Source organism: Amblyomma americanum, chromosome 8 (genome assembly GCF_052857255.1).
Source record: "Amblyomma americanum isolate KBUSLIRL-KWMA chromosome 8, ASM5285725v1, whole genome shotgun sequence".
Lineage (NCBI taxonomy): Eukaryota > Metazoa > Arthropoda > Arachnida > Ixodida > Ixodidae > Amblyomma > Amblyomma americanum.
In genome coordinates, this window is record NC_135504.1 from 62154880 (window position 1) to 62179480 (window position 24601).

The 24601-nt window shown below is 47.1% G+C and overlaps 2 protein-coding genes across 9 annotated transcripts in view; one reads left to right on the forward strand and one right to left on the reverse strand.

Moving 5' to 3' along the window:
* LOC144101771 (juvenile hormone acid O-methyltransferase-like) overlaps positions 1-24601 on the reverse strand; it is a 282036-nt gene that overhangs the window by 175941 nt on the left and 81494 nt on the right. The gene's annotated exons all lie outside the window — the stretch shown is intronic.
* The window catches only part of LOC144101772 (juvenile hormone acid O-methyltransferase-like), a 37152-nt gene continuing 14234 nt past the window's right edge, over positions 1684-24601 (forward strand). For 2 of the 4 annotated variants that reach the window (XM_077634971.1, XM_077634973.1), the window contains exons 1-5: positions 1702-1726; positions 2778-2831; positions 9959-10168; positions 14203-14548; positions 18530-18689. In XM_077634971.1, the coding sequence (XP_077491097.1) occupies positions 2779-2831; positions 9959-10168; positions 14203-14548; positions 18530-18689 (769 nt within the window). In that variant the 5' untranslated portion in view covers positions 1702-1726; position 2778. Of the gene's footprint in view, positions 1727-2777; positions 2832-9958; positions 10169-14202; positions 14549-18529; positions 18690-24601 lie in introns of all 4 variants that reach the window. The other 2 variants (XM_077634972.1, XM_077634974.1) reach the window with 2 other exon arrangements.

Sequence of the window (24601 nt, forward strand, 5' to 3'; positions counted from 1 at the left end):
ACAGTGTTCATCCGACCCATCTTGGGAACAGAGTAATTTTGCCAATTGAACATATCTTAATGCCGATTGCCTGAAAAAAAAAAGACATTTTGAAACTCCGCTAATCTTGAACAAATATGCTGTGACGTCTGTGCTAGTACAAATAAAAATAAATAATAAAAGTTCCTGATGATGCTTCCTTTGCAAGCAGCACAGGGGGTAATTGCTGCGAAACATTAATTATAATGGTGACGGAGAAAGTAAACGTACAAGCCGAACGCGAAAGCATTATTCTGTGTGAGAGGGCGCGGAATGGGGCAGGTATTTCTACTGTGGAGTGCTTCGGTGCGTTGATGACAATCTTTATAACTTTCTAATTACAAATAATTTTTCTTTATCGATTAACCAGAAGGTGCGCATTGTTCTGTTCAACAGTTGTGGAACTTGCTAGCTCCGTTTCTTACACACCACAGAGATGATTAAAAACTCCTGACCCATTCGAACCGTTCCGCAGTATCAGTTCTGACTTACATTTTGTGCTCGCTGATACTTGGCCTGCGAACACAAAGTCAACTACCTTACTCTGGCGCCGCACCCAGAGCGCCTGCGCCGACTATTTACAGAGGCAACTTATGTCCGATTAAACATGCTCAATCAGTCGAAGAAAAATGAATGTACAAAAATGCTGGGGTGGCGCCCGGTGCGTGGCCGAAAGAAAAAGAAAGATATGATATGGGATAAACGCGTTATAAGAGCTTCTTCGCCTGAAAAACTTGAAAATTGGCTATCATGCAGTTATTGTGATAGAGGTCACCAGCTTACTATGGCAATTTGTTTCTGTGCAGTAATTGTTGTGACCATGTAAATATCGAGACGGTTCTTTAGCGCTTGTCACAGTTACCTTTTGTTTTCGCTCTCCTAACAATAGTGCCCCATTATTGCTTAATAATATTAAATTTCGATGTGGTGTTTATTTTCTGTTTTAATAGTGCATTTGTAGTGCAAACTTTATTCCTGTACAAGATGAAATAATGAAGAAAGGACTGTGGATCGGACATGTTATTCGAATAGGAAATTAACGACAGCTTTTCGCGGCAGCAGTTTGGATTCTAAAAGGACCATGTGCTGAAGTATGGCAGGTAGTCAGGTGAGGAGGTCAGTTTACGAAATTAGCCAAAATACAACGGCAGCAGCTCGCGCACGGAAAGGCGGGTTGCAGTCTGATTGGAGAGATCATGTCCTGGAGCGCAGGAGACATGAGTCACGATAAATTTGATTGCTTGCAGCGCTTTTTTGTTCATGTATTTTGGTACTACACTTGTGAAACAAAGAAAAAAAATGGCGCATAGACAAAAATTCTATGAGTGCCATGGCACGTGATTTGGGTAAAAAAATACAGACAGCACCATGCGAGCGAATATTTTCTGCCGGCAATTGTGCCACGTAGACCACAGGATATAGATGACAAAAATAATCAAAAGAAATTGAGCTACTAAATAATTCCTCCCTTTAACTTCCGTTGACGATTGCATACTCCATGGCAGGTGCCTCATAGCAAGCCACGAGGTCACGGCCGTGAAACCGGCGGCTTTTGCTGTCCCGTGCCTGCGTTGTTTTTCTCACATGTGGAATGTATAGCACAGCTGGTGCTTCCTGTCACGTAGGCTCGGAGAGAGATTTTTTTTTTCTCCGCGCATGTGTGATCCCCACTAGTACACTTTAGCCGCGACAACTGGCACACGTGAACGTAAGCACATCTCGTAATCCTTTACAGGCTATTAGTAGAGTTACGCGTTTAGTGCCCGCGTTTACCTTTTTAGAAAAATAGCCTTTAATGAATACCTTTGAAAGTAAACATAATGTGATAAACCAGTGACATTTATGGAAAGCCATACAGACTGCCCTTTCACATTTGAATTCCTCGTACATTTAGTGAATATAGACTACATGTGTTCGAACGCAGGCAGTGGAAATTACTAGAAATTAAAGAACGCCAGTGACATGCTGGAGCGTGGCGAATGAGGATGCAGCTGCAAATCTACTCGAGCTTCGCCCATAAAGTCATGCCGGAATGATTTGTCACAACTTGGTATCAGACTTGTAGACAGTCACTCTGAGCTTGCACCTAAACCTCAAAACCAGCAAATAAACCACCAACCTTAGTAGGTTTGATATGGTTTATGAGATTTGATGGTCCAAAGCTGCTCAGTCTACGAGAGACGTCGTAGACGTGGGCTCAGGGCAATTTGCACTATGCAGGCATCATCACCGTGCACTGCCATCGCACAGTACAAGGACCAATAGCATTTCACCTCCATCCAAATTCGACCGCCGTGGCCATAGTGGAACGCGCGTGTTTCTTGTCAGCATCCGAGCAGCAAAACCTCAGAGCCACCGCGGAACCTTAGCAGGATGTTGGGTTCTAATATCTGCAGGTCTTCAAAAATCCACCTCAATGGAGCGAACAACTCCTTACTTTTGTAGTTTTGTGATGCAATTCAGGCTTTATTGATTATTTTTTCAACTTGTATTTGCTTCATTTTCCCCGAATGGATCTGTTTGCGCATCATGTGCTATGGCTACGAAATCCTCTGTGTAGCAGGAAAGGAGCTCACACCCATGACACCTCTGAAATCCTTCCCGACATGCTTGTCTTCATTAATGCACTGTTTTAATCTACATCAGCTTCCGCGTACAGCCTAGAGGATGTGAATATTTTATCTGACCTTGTGTTTGTATTCTAAACGTTCTCTTCTCTTGCCATTGTGAGGAGGCGCACTTGAGCGTTCATTTTTCAGAATGGCACACTCGGAGGTGGAAACTCTGCCGGAGGTGCTCGAGCAACCTGACGTGTACGACAGAAACGACCATCGCCACGAAAAAGCAGTGGCCGAAATCCTGGACACGTTTCACAAAGCGTTCAGGCCTTGCGAAAACGAGCTGCAACAATCCATTGACGTCGAATGCGGTCCCGGAGGTTTCAAGCAAGGGCATGCTTACCACCCAGTTTAAGCTTAAGCGAACGCCTAACTGCTCGGACAACTAGCATTTGGAGTTGACCACTACTCGCCAATAATTACTTTTCTCATACTTTAGTCACAACTTAATGTTTATGCTGGTGATACCGTCTTCTAAGCGATTCAGATAGTTAGAAGTAAGCAAATCAAACCTTCCGCAAGGTTAGCGTTTGGGATTAGAGTTCTTTATTAATACTGATGTAGTGAGACAATACCATGCAGCTATGGTAAATGATTTTCAAATCTATGGTGTGCTCTAAATACAATTCTACGAATTCCTGGACGTATTATAAGTCATCATCATCATCAGCCTGACTACGCCCACTGCAGAGCGAAGGCCTCTCCCATGTATCTCAAATTAACCCTGACACGGTGGATAATTTTACCCTGCATTTATTCGCACAAGGCAAAAAACAAAAAAATGAAAGTGAAAGCGAAGCCTGGCACGGCAATGGCTAAAAGGCACTCCACGCGTTGGTAGACTCCTCCTACCTTCAGCGTTGACTTCAAAAAAAAAAAGGCGGGAGCCGGGACTTTTAATCCAATTTAAATTAGAGAAATCGGCCGCCCAGGACAACAATTCAAATTCTCTAAGAATGCTTAGAACGTGTACGTGGAGCTCCCGCGGTAAAAAGATGAGTTCAGATTCTTCTTTTGTGCACCTTTAAGGCGTATTTTAGCGTTTGCCACATATGCTCGCGCCAGAACACTATTAAACCTTCAAGGTGCTCTCATCTGGATTGCATTGTCTACCGACGCGTCTAGCATGGCATCTTTTTTTCATTTTCATGAACCAATATTTATTCCACGCATAATACAAACAGATGTATTGTCACATCTCTGCGAATAGTTGTTGCCCTGTTCTTGTTTCCGATCATTGACGGTTCTGACGTCAACATTTAGTGTCTTTGTGGGGTTTCTGCAAGCAAATTTGTATGGCACGTTTAAATTTGTGGCGGACCGAGTTTTCAAAACTATTGCTACTTGACTCGTAGAACACTTCAATGAAATAAGAAATGTTTTATCTCTCTCTCTCTCTTGCGGATTGGAAAATGAAGTCGCTACCTTCATACGCATTGTATATCACGACTGAGAAGGCGTGTCGTCTGCTTTACTCATGGAACGCATGCGGAGCTGCAATAATAATAATAATAATTGGTTTGGGGGGGAAAGGAAATGGCGCAGTATCTGTCTCATATATCGTTGGACACCTGAACCGCGCTGTAAGGGAAGGGATAAGGGAGGGAGTGAAAGAAGAAAGGAAGAAAGAGGTGCCGTAGTGGAGGGCTCCGGGTTAATTTAAACCACCTGGGGATCTTTAACGTGCACTCACATCGCACAGCAAACGGGCGCCTTAGCGTTTTGCCTCCATAAAAACGCAGCCGCCGCGGTCGTGTTCGAACCCGGGAACTCCTTATCAGTAGCCGAGCGCCTTAACCACTGAGCCACCGCGGCGGGTCATGCGGAGCTGCTGAATATGAAATCAGTTCCCATCTGCCATTCCAACATGCTTGCTCGAATTCAAGGCCAATAACGCTTGGAAACTCTCGTTCGCTCAAAGTAGTTTTCTGTCTGTAATTACTCTTTTTTTTTTCTTCTACCATCGCTCTGTGCATAATATTGCCTATATTTTGCAAACAAGCACTTAAGCTTCTGCTACCAACCGCTTTATCAATCTCGCGTTTTAATTAACTGCTGTCCTAACTTTTTATGTTCTTTCACTTTTTGCTAGAAAGCCATGCACGCAATCCAATCAGCAAAGTTTTTTGTTCTTCTTGAATTAGTTGTTTATACAGGACGTATTCAGATGCTATGACACGCCATTGCCCTTGTCGATATTTCTTTCCAGCTGCTTTGAAACCGGCTGACAGTTGTCAATTGAGATGGCACCCAGGCGAAAGTGGGCTAGCCTCAAGCATAGCCGCAGTGAAGCGGGAGCATCTGTTCAGACAGTACTCTCCAATGGCGTCCTGTTGAAATGTGCATCACGTGCACTTGGATAGTAATCAAATATGCCGACGATATCTCGACCAGCTTTTCTAAAGAGCAAATGTACTTTTATTTTTGACAATTTATGAGATATGCAGCAGGTGCTAAGTTTCGAATTCCAGGCTTGTGGACTGAGGCCCGCAGATTGCCAAGCGAGTGAAGTATACTGGCAGATTTCCCTTAGGCGGCTTCAAGTCTTAGCAGCAGTTTTCTCCTTCACTCCACGTAGTTTGCTTATGAACAATCACTCGTTTAGAGAAGGTGATCGGCTCCCGCGTGTACTAGACAGAACGTCAATGTCTTGCCGTGCCAGAATGGAAACGGGATCGTTTAAAAACTTATACAGTTGTGGCGTTTCAACTTAGCATTTTATTGTATAGGGTGTCCCTGTTATCTTTTGATATTGTTTAAGAATATAAAAAAATGAAATGAAAATTGGTTTTGGGGGACAGGAAATGGCACGGTATCTGCCTCACATTACGGCAGACACCTGAACCGCGCCGTAAGGGAAGGCATAATTGAGGGACTGATAGAAGAAAGAGGCGCCGTAGTGGAGGGCTCCTGACTAATTTCGACCACCTGGGGATCTTTAACGTGCACTCACATCGGACAGCACACGGGCGCCTTTGCTTTTCGCCTCCATCGAAACGCGACCGCCGAAGTCGGTCTCGAACCCGGGTTCTCCGATCAGCAGGTGACCGCCTCTGAGCCACCGCGGCGGAATTTAAAAATAAGCCGAGGGACTCGAAGACGACGTGCCAAATGCATTTCGCTGGCTATTGTATGCAGCAAGTCACTAGTTTTTGTAATCTACTTAATTGTACAATTAGTCAAGATTAATTAACCAACTTCGGAATCAACAACGCTAGTCAAAAAATTCTAATCTTAAAGTTGCAGAACGCTCCGGAAAACAAAACATCCGACTGCGCAGTTTCAAACTTTGTAGCTATTACGTACAAAAAATACCACGTGATATGCCTTCTTGTATATCGTGATTGCAGTGCTCTCAAACATTCCGCGTACAAGCGAAAAATCATTTAGCCGGGTGTTCTGCCAATTAAAAGGCCACAGGGCAGCGACGCAGCAGCTGGCTGTGCGATTTCCGCCAGCAGTATGCTTACCTTGCGGCGACCGGTTCATGATACAGATAAGCAGACGCAGCACATATTGCTTCATCATCATCATCATCAGCCTAACTACACCCGCTGCAGGGCAAAGGCCTCTCCCATGTCTCTCCAATTAACACTGTCCTTTGCCAGCTGCGCCAACCGTATGCCGGCAAACTTCCTAATCTCATCCGCCCACCTAACCTTCTGCCGGCCCCTGCTACGCTTGCCTTCTTTTGGAATTCACTCTGTTGCCCTTAAGAACCAGCGGATACCTTGCCTTCGCAGTACATGCCCTGCCCAAGCCCATTGCTTCCTCTTGATTTCTACTAGGATGTCATTAACACGCGTTTGTTACCTCACCCACTGTGCCCGCTTCCGGTCTCTTAACGTTACACCTATCATTTTCCTTTACACGGCGCGCTGTGTGGTCCTTAACTTAAGCTGATCCCTTTTCGTTACCCTCCATGTTTCTGCCCCGTAGGTGAGTACCGGTAAGATACAGCGTTGTACACATTTCTCTTGAGGAATATTGGTAACCTGCTAATTCATGATCTGAGAAAACCGGCCATATGCGCTCCACTCCATTCTTATCCTTCTAGTTATTTCCATCTAATGATCCGGATAAGTTGTCACTACCTGCCCCAAGTAGACTTATTCCTTTACCACTTCCAGCACGTCGTTGCCATTTGTGAACTGCTGTTTCCTTCCTAGACTGTTGAACATTACTTTGGCTCTCTGCACGTTAATTTTTAAACACACCGTTCTGCTCTGCCTGTCTAACTCATTTATCATTCTTTGAAGCCCATCTCCTGAGTGATTTGGCAAGGAATGTCATCAAGGAATCGCAAATTACTTAGGTATTCTCCATGAACTATTATCCCCAACTGTTCCCAAGTCAGGCCTCGGAATACCTGCTGTAAACAGACGGAGAATAGCATTGGCGAGATAGTGTCTCCTTGCCTGACGCCCTTCTTTATTGGAATTTTATTGCTGACTTTATGGAGGACTATGGTAGCTGTACGGTTCCTATATATATATCTTCCAGTATATTGACATAAGGCTCATCTACTCCCTGATTCCGCAATGCCCGAGTGACTGCTGAGGTTTCCAATATACTTTCTCATAATCAATGAAGGCTATATATAGGGGTTCCTGATATTCTGCGCATTTCTCTATCATCTGATTGATAGTGTGAATATGATCTATTGTGGAATACCCTTTACGAAAGCCGGCCTGATCATTTGGTTCAATAAAGTCTAAGGTTGCCCTGACTCTATTAGCGATTACCTTAGTAAATACCTTGTAGACAACGGACAATAAGCTCATTGGTCGGCAGTTTTTCAAATCATTTGCATCTCCTTTCTCATTAATTAAGAATATATTTGCATTCTTCCAAGCTTCTGGTACGGTCGAGTTCATGAGGCATTGCGTATACAGGGTGGCTAGTTTTTCTAGCAGAATCTTCCCTCCGTCTTTCAACAGATCTGCTGTTACTAGATCCTCACCGGCTGCTTTTCCCCTTTGCATTGCTCCTAAGGCTTTCTTTGTTTCCTCTTTCGTTACTGGCAGGATGACCCATTGCTGTGCGCTACTGTCATTAACGTTCTAATTACACTGGCAACTGTATAGATTTGTGTAGAACTTTTGGACTACATAAACTAACTTATACATATTGCTAATGACATTGCCCTCCTTGTCTCTTAAACCATACATCAGGTTTTTACCTATTCCTAGTTTCCTCTTCCCCGCTTTTAGGCTACCTCCGTTCTTTAGAGCATGCTCGATTCTCTCCATAATAAACTTCCTTTTGTCGGCTACCTAGCGCTTATTTATTAACTTCGATAGCTCTGCTAGTTCTATTCTTTATAGATTCCCTCGTGCTTTGACGTTTCTTAAAGAGATCTTTCGTCTCCTCAGATAGCTTACCGGTATCCTGTCGAACCGCCCTACCACTTACTTCTACTGCACACTCCGTAATGATAGCTGTCAGATTATCATTCATTGTATCAACAATAATATCATCTTCCTCAGTTAAAGCTGAATATCTGTTCTGCAGCGATATCCTGAATTCTTCTATTTTCCCTCTTACCGCTAGCTCGCTAATGGACTTCCTCTTAACTAGTTTTTTCTGTTCACTCTTCTAGTCTAAGCTAATTCCAGACCTTACCATTCTGTGGTCGCTACAGCGCATTTTTCCGAGGACCTCCACATCCTGCAAGATACAAGGGGAGCGCATAGTATGAAGTCAATTTCATTTTTAGTCTCACCATTAGGGCTCTTACAGGTCCACTGCATGTTCTCTCGTTTGCGGAAGAAGGTATTCATGATGCGTGAGTTATTTCTATCTGCGAACTTTACTCATACTCTCCCCTGCTATTCCTAGAACCTATCCCATAGTAGCCTGCGCCTGGTCACCAGCCTGCTTCTTACCCACTGTCGCATTGAAGCCGCCCATCAATGCAGTGAACTGTCTTTTTACTTTGTTCATTGCCGATTACACGTCTTCTTAGAAGCTTTCAACAGTCTGGTCATCATTACTACATGTTGGCGCGTAGGCCTGCACCACCTTCAGCCTGTAGCTCTTCTTAAGCCTAATTATGATAGGTGCCACACTTTGGTTAATAATATAGAACTCCTCTACGTTGCCAGCTATATCCTGATTAATGAGGAATCCCACACCTAGTTCTCGTCTATCCACTAATCCGCGATAACACAGTATGTGCCCGTCCTTTAGTACTGTCCTCCTAACTTCACTAAGCCCTATGACATCCCATTTAACGCCCGCTAGTTCCTCGAACAGCACTGCTAGGCTAGCCTCACTAGATAAGGCTCTAACGTTAAACGTTGTCAGGTTCAGATTCCAATGGCGGCCTGTCCGGAGCCAGAGATTCTGAGCACCCTCCGCTTGCGCTGGCGTAACTCGCACAGCCACCACCTGCATCGCTTCCCTGTGGCCTTTTAAGCGGCACCACACCAGGCTCAATGAGCTCCTTGTTTGTAGGCCGAACGTTTGAGAGTTCTGCAATTGCGGCCCGCAAGCCATCATATCAAATGGCATTTCTTTTTCGTTTCGTACACACCTGCAGTCACACCTGCAGTGTGCGAAAAAAAACTGATACGTAATAGATGGATAGTTAGAGAAACTCTGTAATTGGACGTTTTCAGAACGTTCTGCAATTTTGTGCTTAGAATTTCCTGCCTAACTTCTTTGCTTGCGTAGTTGCTGAATTAATTTCGACTAATGATGTAATTAAGCAGAAACGAAAGACAGTGCGATTTGCACCATACAGTAGCCAGCAACATGCGTTTGGCCGCGTTGTCTTATGGGGCCGCGGCATATTTTTAAACCATGGCTAAAGTTAGCTGGAACATCCTGTATATAGCGCAGCTACCTAGCATGAAAGCCGTAGCCAGGATTTCATACAGGCCGAATGTAACAATAGTCTGGATAAAAATCCGTGGAGCACACTAAAGGATCTCAGACTGTACAGCTTAATGTCCTTCATTGCTGCCTACTAACAGGAGGAGGGATGCAGTTTTAAACCATAAAGATTACCACACGAGAAAGAGAACCAATAATATTCGCCAAAGTGGTCGACACAGTCTACTGACACCACCACATTTTATCTGGTGGCAAACCCCGTAAGTGGTCTGAATTTAGCTTTACTGACTGCAAAATTGAAAGCCCGCTGGCACTGTCCTGTAAAAGCATCTAGAAAATTTTACGGCACCCAGGAGTGGTCAATTTTTCTGGTGTCCCCTCAAATATTTTATTTCTACACTGCTTCGTTTCTGCACATTTACTGCCATCGCGGAGTGAATGGGTTTAGCTGATCAAGTGCCGTTCTGCAATTGTTATTACAGGATGCCCGGATCGCAAGAGAACACCCCGCAGAAAACGGAAGCCGCTGCCGTTGTACAAGAAAGAGAGGACATTTTTGTCGAAAATGCCGACCGTCACGCGGAAGTCGTCGCGCAACTTCTTGACACGTTTCACCTGGCGGCCCACTGGGATGCTGGCGTTGGGCAACAGTTTATAGACGTAGGGTGTGGCCCAGGAAACCTCACGCTCCAGTAAGTATGCTTCTGTTTTCCTCTAGAAACTTGTTTCCAAGACCCAAATAGTCCCGCCAGCAAGCCTCGTTGCTTGTGCATTACACAGTTCTAGCTGTGCGTAGGCAAGTGCTTGTGTACGCAAAGTGCTACGGCGCTGTGTGCGTTACGCTGTCAGAAGTATAGTTTCAGTTGGCCGTGCCGTAGCGTCCCTCACGCGCACGCATAAACGGTGGCGCCATCTAGTGGCACTGCATTTAGTTAGGCCTAGGAGGTTGAAAACTGCCAAATTATCTGTAAAACAGGGGTTAGTTATCGCTTATACCGCTACGTGTGGGCAAGAGGAGGCAAAATAAAAGCGAAACGCTACCATTTCAGCGAGCTATTGCGTCGGAGAATCCAGCGGCGACATGTATTTATTCCGAAGCGTGCGAGAAGGGCGCCGCCACCTTGTCAACGTTAACCACGCAAGCCACGCAACGCAAAGTCCGCTGGCTAGCGTACGTACGCAAGACGCAGGGCTTGCGCTTGCGTTCTGCGCATGCGCACTACTGACCCCGAGAACACTTTGCGTAAGCTAAGCCGTTGCGTACGCACAGCTAAAACTGTCTATTATCTCCTACTTACTACAATGACGGAAATGACTACAATTTTCAACACAGGAAGGAAGGAAGGAAGGAAGGAAGGAAGGAAGGAAGGAAGGAAGGAAGGAAGGAAGGAAGGAAGGAAGGAAGGAAGGAAGGAAGGAAGGAAGGAAGGAAGGAAGGAAAACGTTTATTGAGCTCTAGAGAGTAGGTGAGCAATTTGGCGGAATCGGATGGTTTCTTCCATCTTCTTAGCAATGGTCGTCTGCCCCTAGTCCAGGGCTGCGCTGGATGCCGCTGCCAGCTGTGCTCGCCGGATCAGCCCAAGTTGGACGTCCTGACGGTCGCTGGAGAGCATTCCTTCCAGTGCTCCGCACTCGGGTTTGGTATTTTCGGTGCCACCTCTATTTTCTGGCAGGCCTACGTAATGTTATAGAGCGTGGGTGTTTCGTGGCACCATGGGCATTTGTCTGTGTATTGTGTGGGTTGTATTTTGTTGAGTGTATTTAGATTCGGGTATGAGCCCGTCTGTAGCAGCCTCCAGGCGACGGCGTCTTCCCTGGAGAGAGATTTATGTGGTGGGGGGTACCGTTTCCTGCAGCCCTTGTAGTGAAACGACCGGAAGAACGAACGGAACACTCCCGGGAATTTTCCACCGACCGCTCAAGGTGACCTCGGCGGAAAAACCCTGGCAAATGCTCCGCCGGCAGCTGGCGCGACAGCTGCCGCTACTTCGAACAGCGACGGGAAGGGAGCGCCGCGGCGGCCTAGGCCGAGGCTGCCACCACTCCCCAAAGACGATTTCAAGATCATTCTGCGACCGAAGGGACTTGCAGTCAAGTCGCTCCAGACTCATCAAGTAGCCCGCGCCGTAGCGGTAGCATGCAACCACCAATGTAAAGGAGAATATCTGATCAACAGGCTTCGCACCGGTTCCAACATCATAATAGTGAGCACGGCAAGCGAGATGGCCGCCCAACACGTGAGACGCATAGTAATAATTGGTTTTTGGGGGGGAAAGGAAATGGCGCAGTATCTGTCTTATTTATCGTTGGACACCTGAACCGCGCCATAAGGGAAGGGATAAAGGAGGGAGTAAAAGAAGAAAGGAAGAGAGAGGTGCCGTAGTGGAGGGCTCCGGAATAATTTCGACCACCTGGGGATCTTTAACGTGCACTGACATCGCACAGCACACGGGCACCTTAGCGTTTTTCCTCCATAAAAACGCAGCCGCCGCGGTCGGGTTCGAACCCGGGAACTCCGGATCAGTAGTCGAGCGCCCTAACCATTGAGCCACCGCGGCGGGTGAGACGCATTTCCAGTCTCACTTTTGGGGAAAGCTCATACGAAGTAAATGCTTACGTGGCACTCCCGGAAGACACTCGCCGTGGTGTGATACACGGAGTGGACCCCGGGACATCGCCGGAAGAATTGAAAGCCAACCTACGAGTGCGCCCTCAAGGAGTTAAATTCCGCAGCGCTCGAATGCTAGGACAATCCAAGTCGGCCGTCAGTTATGAAGGAATCTTTTGGTTGGGAACCTCTGAGAACTAGGCGCTTGCGCAGTAAATTAGAAACATTCTACCGCATCTGTTTCGATAAAACCGGGATTGATATAGCTGTGAATGTTCTCCTGCCACATTTTGTATCTGCAGGTTGTGATGACTCTTTCAAGCTACAAGAAATCAGATGTCGAACGAATGCTTATCAGAAATCCTTCTTTCCAGATCTCACACCTGTGTGGAACAAACTGCCTAAAACACGGTTGACTGCGCATCTGTGGCAACGTTTCATGCATTTATTCATAAATTGATATTTTCCAAAGATTTCATAATTCATTGTGCGCAAGTGTGTTCGAGTATTTGTTGCGTTTACGGCTGTTCCTTGCGTTGTTCGAATAGTACCATCGTCTGACTATTGCACTTGTAATTCTCGATATCGGTGTACATCCCCCCTTTTATGTCTTCGAGCGCTAGGGGAATCCTTGAATAGAAATAATATAGTAAACGGACAGCTCAGCGCCCCGCATCAAGATGGTCGCACACACAGAAATATGCTAAGAATAACGAATTACTTCTCAATAAACACATCCACTTTTTCTGAACAAAAAAATTAAGCCACGTGCGATCGTGACTCGAGGGGCATCTTTGCCGAGGAGCGTGTTAATATAGATTCCTAGGTCTTGCAGAAACAAGACACGCGTCTCCCGCACGGCCCACTTTCGGTCTCTGCGAGCACTGCCGATGACAGCGCCGCCCTCGGCAGGCCACGGTCGTGGTTAGCTACAAACACTCGCTAAAGACCGTAAAAGGCTAAAATATAGCGAGAGCAGGCAGTGAGGAGCCATCGGCCAAAAGAAAATGAGCCAGAATCCGAGCACAGATCAATGACAGAACTGACGCTCATACCAAGTTTCATTGAATCAAATCAAAACTTGAGCAATGCATGCTGACACTTCAGAAGGTCTCAGTATCACAGACTGCATAATGAGGAAAACTTGCGGTGGGAGGAACTGGATATCTCTAAAATAATGGAGACTGGCTGAAAGCACTGGGCTATTTTGCAGTGAAATGTCTCCAGGTAGTAAACTAAACACAAGGGAATTGCCCACGCAGAATTTAGCTTGGCCCCAATGTCTACTGAAAGTAACAATAGCCTGTATCCTGCTGTATCCATCGCTCGATGTCGCGCAGCTATAGAAAAGCGTTCGGCGAGCAACTTTCGAGATATCTCTGCTCCTGGACGTTTCAAACTTCGCTGTTTGGAGAATAGTTCTCTGGCGACTGTCATGCGCCATACGCGTAAGCGCGAAAGCGTTTTTGCTCTGAGGAAGCGCGTCTTCAACAAGGCAAACAACCCTCTCGACTCTTTTCAACCTTTTTTTTCGGTTGTTCCTAACCACCGATGACGCTGGCAACACAATCGATACAAAACTAATGCATCAGTAATCCAGCCTAGTTGCCGAGAATACGCATGGAAATAACTTTCTTTTTTTATAAATCATTTACGCCCCCGTGTGAGACAATCGACGCTATTTGGGGCGCAATCAGCACTTCGATGACGCCGCCGCGGTGGCTCAGTGGTTATGGCGCTCGGATGTCGCGATGACCAGATCGGACTGATACGGCGAGCTCAGCCGACGGCAGCATCCAGCGGAGCCCTGGTATAGGGAGAACCGACGGTTACGGAGATGGACTCATCTGAACCGCATAAAAGCACTTGCGCTAGAGGTCAATAAAGCTATCCTATCCTAGGCTGACCAGAAAGACAAGAGTTCCATTACGGCTGCGGCGGTCGAATTCTAGAGACCCGTGTAATGTGTGATGTCAGTGCACTCTTAAAAACCCCAGGTGGTCATAACATCCGGAGCCATTCGCTGCAGCGACCTTCATAGCCTTAGTCGATTTGGAACGTTAAACCCTATATTTTTTCAGAAACTAAGATGCCGTTCTTTTTTCCCATCAACTTTAGCTACTTGCTGCCGCGGCTGCCACCCTGCCGAAGACTTGTGGCCGTCGACCAGTCTCCTGTCTTGCTGAAAGCTGCCAAAGAAAAGTACTCGCATCCTAAGATCGAGTACCTCCAGCTGGACATCCTCGATGATGTAGACGGGTTCGTACGCGAACAGGGCCAGTTCCAGCGGCTCTACTCGTTCGCCACGCTGCACTGGGTGAGGGACCAGCGGCGCGCCATGCGCCATATAGAAAAGCTGATGGCTCCAGGAGGAGAGTGCATGTTGCTCTTCAAGTGGACCGCCTACTTCATGCATCTCTACGACGCAATGACGAAGAGTCCACGCTGGGCGAAGTATAGCAACGTAGGTTGATTGACTTGTCTGTTTAGTGTACCAGTAGCTGTTAATGGCACCCCTTGTCCCGCCAGTCAAGCGTAGCTCTTCTTAGAACACCGGTGAGGGAAAGGACGAGGAGAGAGGAGAGGTAATAATAATTGGTTTGGGGGAACGGAAATGACGCAGTATCTGTCTCATATATCGTTGGACACCTGAACCGCGCCGTAAGGGAAGGGATAAAGGATGGAGTGAAAGAAGGCAGGAAGAAGGAGGTGCCGTAGTGGAGGGCTCCGGAATAATTTTGACCACCTGGGGATCTTTAACGTGCACTGACATCGCACAGCACACGGACGCCTTAGCGTTTTTCCTCCATAAAAACGCAGCTGCCGCGGTCGGGTTCGAACCCGGGAACTCCGGATCAGTAGTCGAGCACCCTAACCACTGAGCCACCGCGGCGGGTGGGACGAGAGGTGCCATCCTCGGAATTGGCACGACCTCATACGCGACTCCGTGTCCACCCGCAAACCCACACTGATCCTCGCGCTTAGTTAAATCTTGGCCGTCAGTGGGTGACACCAGAACATTGTACAAAGGAGGCCTGAGCATTTCCTTCCCTCGCTAGATTTACGTCGCAGATACTAGTCGGAGAATCCGGCCATTGCCTTCTAGAAACAAAACTCCTATGATCTTCTCCTGTGACGACACCTCACCTTCCAGGCTGACCATACTATGCCACGAATTAAGACCACGAGGCTCAAGAAGCGATTGCTGTAGAAGATCACAAGAAATGGCTGCCAAGGTCCTGGCGGTCGTCACTTTTTGCGTAGAGTTTGTTAATATGACTTAATAGGGAGGGTCGCAGGATTGCCGGAAAGGCGAGGTTCCGTACATGACTTGCCTATTTTTGGGTATAAAACGTGGATTCTACCTAAATAGTAGCAGTCTTCTTGAGGAAAACTCGAAGAAATGCTGTGAAAGTTTCCATACCAGCCTAATATCCACAGCTAAGTGATGATGGCTGCACTCTCTTTTCTCCTCACCTTTTTATCCCCGCACCCCTTTCTCCCCATGCAAGGTAGCAAACCGGCTATTCTTCCGGCCAACCTCCTGCCTTTCTTCTTCATCCGCCTCCTTCAGTCGCATTAAATGTATCAAAGAAGTGAGAACGCAATATCGAAATAACTTGATCTGTGCGCAGAGGAGAGGATCGCGGCACAACTTTCAATTGCGAGTTACAATCCGTGCTTTTGGCGTAACATTATCCAAACCATACACGATCCCTCGCTCTTCATGGAATTCCCGAGGTGGATGAAGTGCTCTTTAAGAAACTCGCGTAGACGGTGGCGCCAGCTTTCCGTCTAAGTTGTATTAGAAACTCTATGACTAATTGAGCTTTCTGGTCTAAATCCACCGCATGGTTGGTGAACCGAACAAGGTGCACTGACGTCGCCGGTTTTGGTTCCTAGAAGGTTCTGGGGTTAAACGAACGCAGTGCGGAGAAAGCAGGCGCTCGCACAATCTGAGCTCGAACCTGAGCACAGTTAAGTGATGATGGTTTCCGCGGACCTGAGGCGCTTGTTTTACTATGGCAAAGAAGCCAAGGACGGAGGGTTTACTCTCGTAAAAGTCTTCCTTGCGTCACAATAAAAGTAAATTTGAACAGCCTCTTTACTGTGTCGTGCGGAACGCGAATTCGCGACATGGTCCTCGCATATGAAAAAAAAATTTGTCCTCCGGCGCCCATTTCTTCGCGGCGCGTTGAACAAGTGGCAGCAATTGAAAATTCCTTTCGCTTCTGCGTTCGACTCTGCGGCCTGAATTGCCCTGAATATCGCAAAGCCTTAGTTTTCTCTTTTCCAACACACACCAAACTCTGATCCAAGTGCGCTGGAGGCTATTCCTCACGAAGGATTCAGGCCAGAAATTCTTCAATGCCAGCTGCATTTTCTAGTGTTCCACGTTTAAAACTGCTGTTGGAAGTTGGAGTCACGGCTGCAGTCAAAATTCCTAGCTAGATATGAAAGCCACATGGGAAGTCGTGAATTTTTGAATGAATGACAAATTACTCGGCACTAGTAATTAATCAGGTCAATATAGAAGAAATGATGTGCTCGGTATAACGTATCTTTCTTTTAACATGAAGTACTTGCGATGTTGCTTGCAACTGCAGACGTCAGACGTAAAGTACAAAATCAACATGCCAAGATTTCTACTTCCTTAATACTCCAAGCGAAGTTCGCGACGCGCTAATCAAATGTAACAAAGCAATAGAATATGCAGTTGAGCAGAATGAGTGCACATGCTCAATGAGGTCATTATGCAAGAAACGTATCCTGACCAACCATCCACGCAATGCAAATTAATCAATCACACATGCACATGTCACACATGGAGGGAAAAACAGTACATCAGTGGTTTATTCCACGCTTATTCTTTGAAATAAGGGGCTCTTAGCAACATGCTACCTATGATACACAGATGCTAGAAACAACTTTACAAAATGCGGGCACACTCACGCCCTAACAATAGCGCTTACTAAACAAACAGCTAACCCTATCACAGGAATGCTTCACAAATTCGTATATTTTAAGAGTTCACTGCAAAAACCAATAAATCTGGAGATCTCCCGTCGGCAGGCTTACATTTGTTTGCTGTTATTGTAATTGCTATCGTGTAAAACCTTTCCGTTTGTTTTCTGTGGTAGTCTTGAAAACTCGATGCGAGCGATGGAAAGGCTTTAAAGCAAATATTTTGCTACGCATTGGAAGCATGGACCTTTGCCATCAATATTAATGCAACAGGGCCTTGCAACACTCCAATATTCAAAATCTATCTCCGAGAATGTTGGACATGAGCTGGTCGCAATTACTCCGGAGCCCTCCACTATGGCACATCTTTTTCTCTTTTTTCTTTCACTCCCATCTTCCTTGTTTCCGTCACGGCGCGCTTCATGTGTCCACCGAGAAGTGCGGCAGTCACTACGCCATTCCCTTTTCTAAATATTCATAGTCGTTTTCATTTCTTCATGCATTTGTCAATCTTTTTACTGCATTTGCTCTGAAATGCTAAATATATTACTCTCAAATTTAGTTCTTGCACGCCTATGCCGTGCATGGGTTGCTATTGGTGCCGGTTGTACGACGCTCACACGAAGATAACAAAAAAAGATAAAAGTTTCTGCCAAGCTCTGCCTCTTGTACATTCCTAATCGGTAATGTGAAAGTAATTTTCTGCTAATCCCAAGTCTTCGTGTTTTGAATAAGTAAATGCGTTTGGGTGAGACAAGGGTGTGGCAAGCTCTTTCGGCACCAAGAGTACAATTCCGCTTAATGTGCTGGGCAACGTGAAAGAGAGAGAGAGAGAGAATCTTTTGTGTGGGCATGTGCGGTTTATTGTTTGCTCCATACACCTATTTTTTGTTACATGAATTATTCACCTTTTTTCCCCTCCGTGCTACGTGACATTTTCTTATTTCCCCCAGCAGATTTTGGTGCGAAACTTATCGCTTAAAGCTATGTTAAATAACCGTTTGTGACAAACTGTATGCGGGGCAAGAGCCATCGTCAGGCGTTTCGCCTTTTGCTCTTGCTCCTTTTTCTATATCAGGAAGGAAACAAATTAATCAAATGAAATCAAATTAAACCGCCCTTAGCTTAAAACAAATCGAATTATTTTGCTCAGCCTGAAATTGTGGACGAGATATCTCGCTGCTAAGGTTTCATTCCGATGCGGCGAATAGCCTCGTATTCGTTATGATGCCGTTCGATAAAAAAAAAAACCTGAGTAGACTGGAATAATTCCGGCAACTTTTTCTGCAGTACGTCTGACAGACCACGAGTAGTGTGGGGAGGCGATAACACAATCATTTCCTGCATCATTACATTTCTGGAACTCTTCGCTCTTAAAACCATAATAGCGTCGAATATGCCACGTTTTTTTTTTCCATCGAAATTCTGTTCCCATTGCCAACCACCTCCACCCCCCCCCCCCCTTATTCTTTCGCTACAGGTTCTTGAAGGCTTGCTGCCAGAGACGTTAGAGATCAAGGATATCCCATCCCTGAGAGCATACGCGAGGGGACTTGTAGAATCCGCAGATCTCATCCCACTGGCTTGTGAAGCTTTCTCCTTCCCATTACAAACGCAGTGGAGCGCTAAAAAAATAACCGGTGAGTTATTAGCTCTTCCCTTTTTTCACCTCAGCATTTAAATGAGTGTCTTTGGAGTCTGTGGATTGGGTTAAAAATTATGGAAGCTGCACTTTACAATTTTTTTTCTAGTATTCGATCAAAAATATTTTGATTATAGGGACTAGGAAAACACATCTACTAAGTAAAGAAGATGGGCGATAATTATTCCTTCACTCGTCGTCCCCTCACCGCAAAAAGTTTTGACCTAGCTTGATCAACAGGAAAGATATCGGCGAATAAAAAAAAATGGCGGTGGTTTAGCTTTGGTTAAAGCTGGAGTCACGCGATAGCTACAGCTGGCCGAGTGGAACTTGCTCAGTTGAATTGCAAAGTCAGTCATTCGCCGCTCCGTTTCGCTGGGCGTTCCTTCTTCATCTTCGTCCCACTTAACACGGCGATTGCGCACAACTGCGGCAGCTCGGTTTCAGTGCTCTAGAAGCACTGTGTCGTGGTTTCGCCGGCGCTGCTCCGCACCACGCGGCTGGTCCCGTGACCAACCACGTGACGAACCACGTGATCAGCCACGGCGCCGCCGGCAGCTGCTCCGCACACGTCACCAGCCACGGTGCCGCCACGCTGAAGATTCGAAATGCTATCGTAATGTAGCTATCGCTACAAAATGACGTTAGGCCTCTCCTTCTTAGGTCATACACACCGGCGAGCGCGAAAAAATAAAGGTTGGGACCGCGCTGCGCCCGTGAATACTTTACGCGTCGCCACTGGGTTTTTGTTTTTTACTTCAGGAGGGCGCCACCGTCGGCGCAATCGCTTGCGTACCGTTCACCGTTGTCACTGAGATCGCATCGTCTTCCCGGATCTCTAGGCGCGACTTCTGCGAATGACAACCGCGATAGCCTTCGAACTCTACAAGTACGCCCTGTGTAGAAACCGGCTGCTGAACACCGGAAATGGCACCAACGACTCGTCCGCTGGCTCAGGGGATTCACCCGGCGGACGGGCCGTTTACAGGCGGCGGTAGAATAGCGCCGTTCCCCTTCCTTTCAGTACGGCGGCGGCCGCGGCAACGAGTGCAACGCCCACGACTGCTTTCGTGCCGGAAATGTAGCCGTGACAACATGCCTATAGAGACCCCAACCTAAGGTTTGCCACGCGACGACAGCGCCGTGCTCCTCCCGTAGCGGCGGAATTCTGAAGCGGCGATCGGGCGCGACGGCGCCTCGGCGCTCTGACTGGCAGTGTTCGCGTGCGGCGCGCGCCCGTCTCCTCGAGGGCGCGACGGATGCGAGCACAGCCTGACGACGGCGCAGTGCGCTGTTTATGTCCATCGGTGGGCAATTTTTACGCGGTGATCGAAGTGACAAGCGGCACCACGATTGCCTAAAAACGGAGAAGCGTCTAGCTTGACTTGTGGGCATCCCTGAAATGACGCACTTGCTTACAGCTATGTGTGCTGTCAACAGAAATTACCCAGGTGGCAGAGATCGTTCACTGTGAAGTTCCGGTGCGGTATCGGGCGCTGCAGCATAGATTAAAAAATAGTGCTAATGATCCATCACCTGCCGCAACAGAAGAGAACGCTGGCGGGCACTTAATATATGTGCGCTTACTCGGCCGACATCATGTAAACTGGCAGCGCATCGAACTGCAAAGGCGAAGATGGCAGACACGATTCCGTATGGGAACTAACCTTGTGTCTCTGTCGTACACACGCGGTAGGAGTGTGGCTCTGCAGATTACAGACCACATATACTGCAGACCTCGGGCGGCCGCGCAATAATGTTACGTGCCCCGTAGATCCGCATCAGAACTGAGTCGTGCCAGTGGTTTGTGAGTTTAACGTTCCAAGATTGTACGTAGATTGTGAGCAAAGCCGTTTTTGAATGGCTACGGATTAACAGGTATTATTTTTAGATATATGCATGGTGAATGCGCCATCTGCTGTAAATACGACAATACGGAAGAAGCGGCTAGGCAAGCGCGACACCGGTAGGAACGGCAATGCGTTGCCATATTGTGTCACCGCACGCCCATGCTAAAACTCTCAAAGTTCAACAGAATGGGATTCATTAAAGCGTATCGACATCTCGAAATGCGCTTTCGTATTGCGCACAGATCTAAACGCGGCGCGATTCATCCTGCGACACTGGGGTGAGCAGCCTGGCGCCAAAGCCATTGAAACACCGCGGAAAGGGAAAAGAAAAAGGTAGCAGAAACGTCTGACCAGCACGCACGGCGGAAGCAAGGACATCGAGCTGAGCTAGCACAATTTGAAGACACGAAAAAAAAAGCGCGAACCGCATTCGTGGCGCAGTTTCGTTCGAAGGTAGGCTTCAATTTCAGTTTTCACTTCGTACACCACGTGGTTATGCACTATGGGCACAAAACTAGGCGTGACGAAAACAGCGCCCTTTTCATTTGCTTGACGCCGCGCACACGAGCTGCTCCCTCTCTAAAGCACGAGTTCACAGCAGTGCCAAAGCGCGAGGAAAACCCTCCAGTAGGCGCGCTTTTCTCTCACAACGGCGTCCATGCACGAGCGGAGAGAGCATAGCGTGCGGCATGCAAGCTCCTGTCACAACGGCGCCGAAGCGCGAGCCAGAAAGAACGAGCGCGCGCGCGCGAAATTAGTCTCCTTCACGTGCGGGCGAGGCAAACGCACACAAGCCAGTGGCGAAGCTCGTCGTCCATACCCGCCGCGGTGGCTCAGTGGTTAGGGCGCTCGACTACTGATCCGGAGTACCCGGGTTCGAACCCGACCGCGGCGGCTGCGTTTTTATGGGGGGAAAACGCTAAGGCGCCCGTGTGCTGTGCGATGTCAGTGCACGTTAAAATCCCCAGGTGGTCCAAATTACTCCGGAGCCCTCCACTACGGCACCTCTTTATTCCTTTCTTCTTTCACTCCCTCCTTTATCCCTTCCCATACGGCGCGGTTCAGGTGTCCAAAGATATATGAGACAGATACTGCGCCACTTCCTTTCCCCGAAAACAATTATTATTATTAATTATTATGTCCTGCTCGATCAACTAGGAGGATTCGCTCGGAGAGGTCGCTATTCACTGGCGTCCGCAGCGCCCTCTGGCCTAGGTTGTGTCCCTATAGCGAATGGCAGAGGCGGGCTTCCTGTCATTGACCATGTCATCACTATAGTCGTGACGTACACCGCTTACAAAAATTGTTCCAAGAAATTGGCTCCGGAATTTAAAAAAAATAATGCCGGTTTAGCTTTGGTTAAACCGAGAGAGAAGCCGTAGCTTCAAGGTGGTTTAGCCTGGCAATGCCTTATTATGCTATGCTTTGGTCGTTTCTTTGGTCTTTGGTATGTTTTTTTTTCTTTTTTTTTACTCGACGTCACAGCTTAGCTCGCGAACACCACATGTCGACTTCGTTCCTAGGTGCGCCGGCGCTCCTCCCATTATGTACTCGGTTAAAGAGGGCGCGACGTCACGCCCTATCACCTAAACGCCGCGTTTCGGCTCCTCGTCGATCCAAGAGTCGATCACGTGACCCAATTTTTATTCACCTTGACGTGACCTTACGACCGTGGTAATCTTCACTTTCCACTGTCCTTGAAATGACCTTGACCTTTCACCTCGACCTTTGACCTTTAGAATGCCTTGACCATTGGTCTGACCATTGAGCATTCACTGGTTGTCCGAACTTGGGCACTGAGGCTTGACCTGTGCTGTGTTTTGAAAGTCATTGAATATGCACGGCGATCTCAGCCGGTTATCTCTGGTAGTCAAGCTACCGCTTCAAAAAATATGATTTTTAGAAAGTAACACCCGCCGTGGAGGCTGCAGCGATGGCGTAGAGGTAGAACATCCGCCTCGCGTGCGAGAGGACCGGGGTTCAAATCCTGGTGCCGCGCAATTCTCCACCGGGTTTAAAAAAAAATATCCGCGTGTCGATGGAATTGCATAACCAGGCCTGGAGTGCGGCCTGATCTCGGTGACCAGAACCGACAACGCACTCTCTCACCAGAGCAGGATTTGGCCACCCTGGTGTAGTACTTGGCCACAACCTTCTATGATCAAACCAATTAACCATCGGCCCTCAGTCCCCAGCGGCTACGGAGAAAATGACCACGGCGGCGGTCAGACCTGTGACGCAGTGGAGGGTGCTAAGAATCTCTGGCTCCGGACAGGCCGCCATTAGAATCTGAACCTGGCAACGTTTAACGCTAGAACTTTAGCAAGTGAGGCTAGCCTAGCAGTGCTGTTTGAGGAACTAGCGGGAATTAAATGGGATGTGATAGGGCTTAGCGAAGTTAGGAGGACAGGTGAGGCGTATGCAGTACTAAAGGAAGGACACATACTGTGCTATCGCGGGTTAGAGGATAGACGAGAACTAGGTGTGGGATTCCTCATTAATAAGGATATAGCTGGCAACGTAGAGGAGCTCTACAGTATTAACGAGAGGGTAGCAGCTGTAGCAATTAGGCTGAATAGGAGGTACAAGCTGAAAGTGGTGCAGGCCTACGCACCCACATCCAGCCATGATGACCAGACCGTTGAAAGTGTCTATGAGGACGTAGAATCAGCAATGAATAAAGTAAAATCGCAGTACACAGTACTGATGGGCGACTTCAATGCGAAGGTGGGCAAGAAGCAGGCTGACGACCACGCGGTAGGTGACTATGGGATAGGCTCTAGAAATAGCAGGGGAGAGTTATTAGTCGAATTCGCGGATAGAAATAATTTACGGATCATGAATACCTTCTTCCGCAAACGAGAAAACAGGAAGTGGACCTGGAAGAACCCCAATGGTGAGATTAAAAATGAAATCGACTTTATACTATGCGCTAAACCTGACATCATTCAGGATGTGGCCGTCCTCGGAAAGGTGCGTTGCAGCGACCACAGAATGGTAAGGTCTAGACTTAGCTTGGAGTTGAAGAGGGAACGGAAGAAGCTAGTGAAGAAGAAGACCATTAACGAGTTAGCCATAAGAGGGAAAGCACAGGAGTTTAGGATAGCGCTGCAAAACAGATATTCGGCTTTAACTGAGGAAGATGATCTTGATGTTCATTCAATGCACGATAATCTGACATCAATAATTACGGAGTGCGCAGTAGAAGTAGGCGGTAGGACAGTTCGAAAGGATACCGGGAAGCTATCTCAGGTGACGAAAGATCTGATTAAGAAGCGCCAAAACATGAGGGCATCTAACCCTACCGATAGAACAGAACTAACGGAGCTATCAAAGTTAATAAATAAGCGCAAGGTAGCCGACATAAGGAAGTTTAATACGGAGAGAATCGAGCATGCTATAAAGAACGGAGGTAGCCTAAAAACAGTGAAGAGGAAACTAGGAATAAGTAAACACCAGATGTATGCGTTAAGAGACAAGCAGGGCAATGTCATTAGCAATATGGATAAGATAGTTAACGTAGCCGAAGAGTTCTACACAGACCTGTACAGTAGCCAATGTAATCAGAGCGTTAATGAGAAAGACAACAGTGCACAGCAATGCGTCATCCCGCCAGTAACGAAAGATGATGTAAAGAAAGCCTTAGAAGCAATGAAAAGGGGAAAAGCAGCTGGGGAGGATCAGGTATCAGCAGATCTGAAGGATGGAGGGGACATCGTGCTAGAAAAACTAGCCACTCTGTATACGCAATGCCTTATGACCTCGACTGTACCAGAAGCTTGGAAGAATGCAAATATTATCTTAATTCATAAGAAGGGAGACGCCAAGGACTTGAAAAATTACAGGCCGATCAGCTTACTATCCGTTGCCTACAAAGTATTTACTAAGGTAATCGCTCATAGAGTGCAGGCAACGTTAGACTTTAATCAACCAAATGATCAGGCAGGCTTTCGTAAAGGAAATTCCACAATAGATCATATTCACACTATCAATCAGGAGATAGAGAAATGCGCAGAATATAACCAACCTTTATATATAGCTTTCATTGATTACGAGAAAG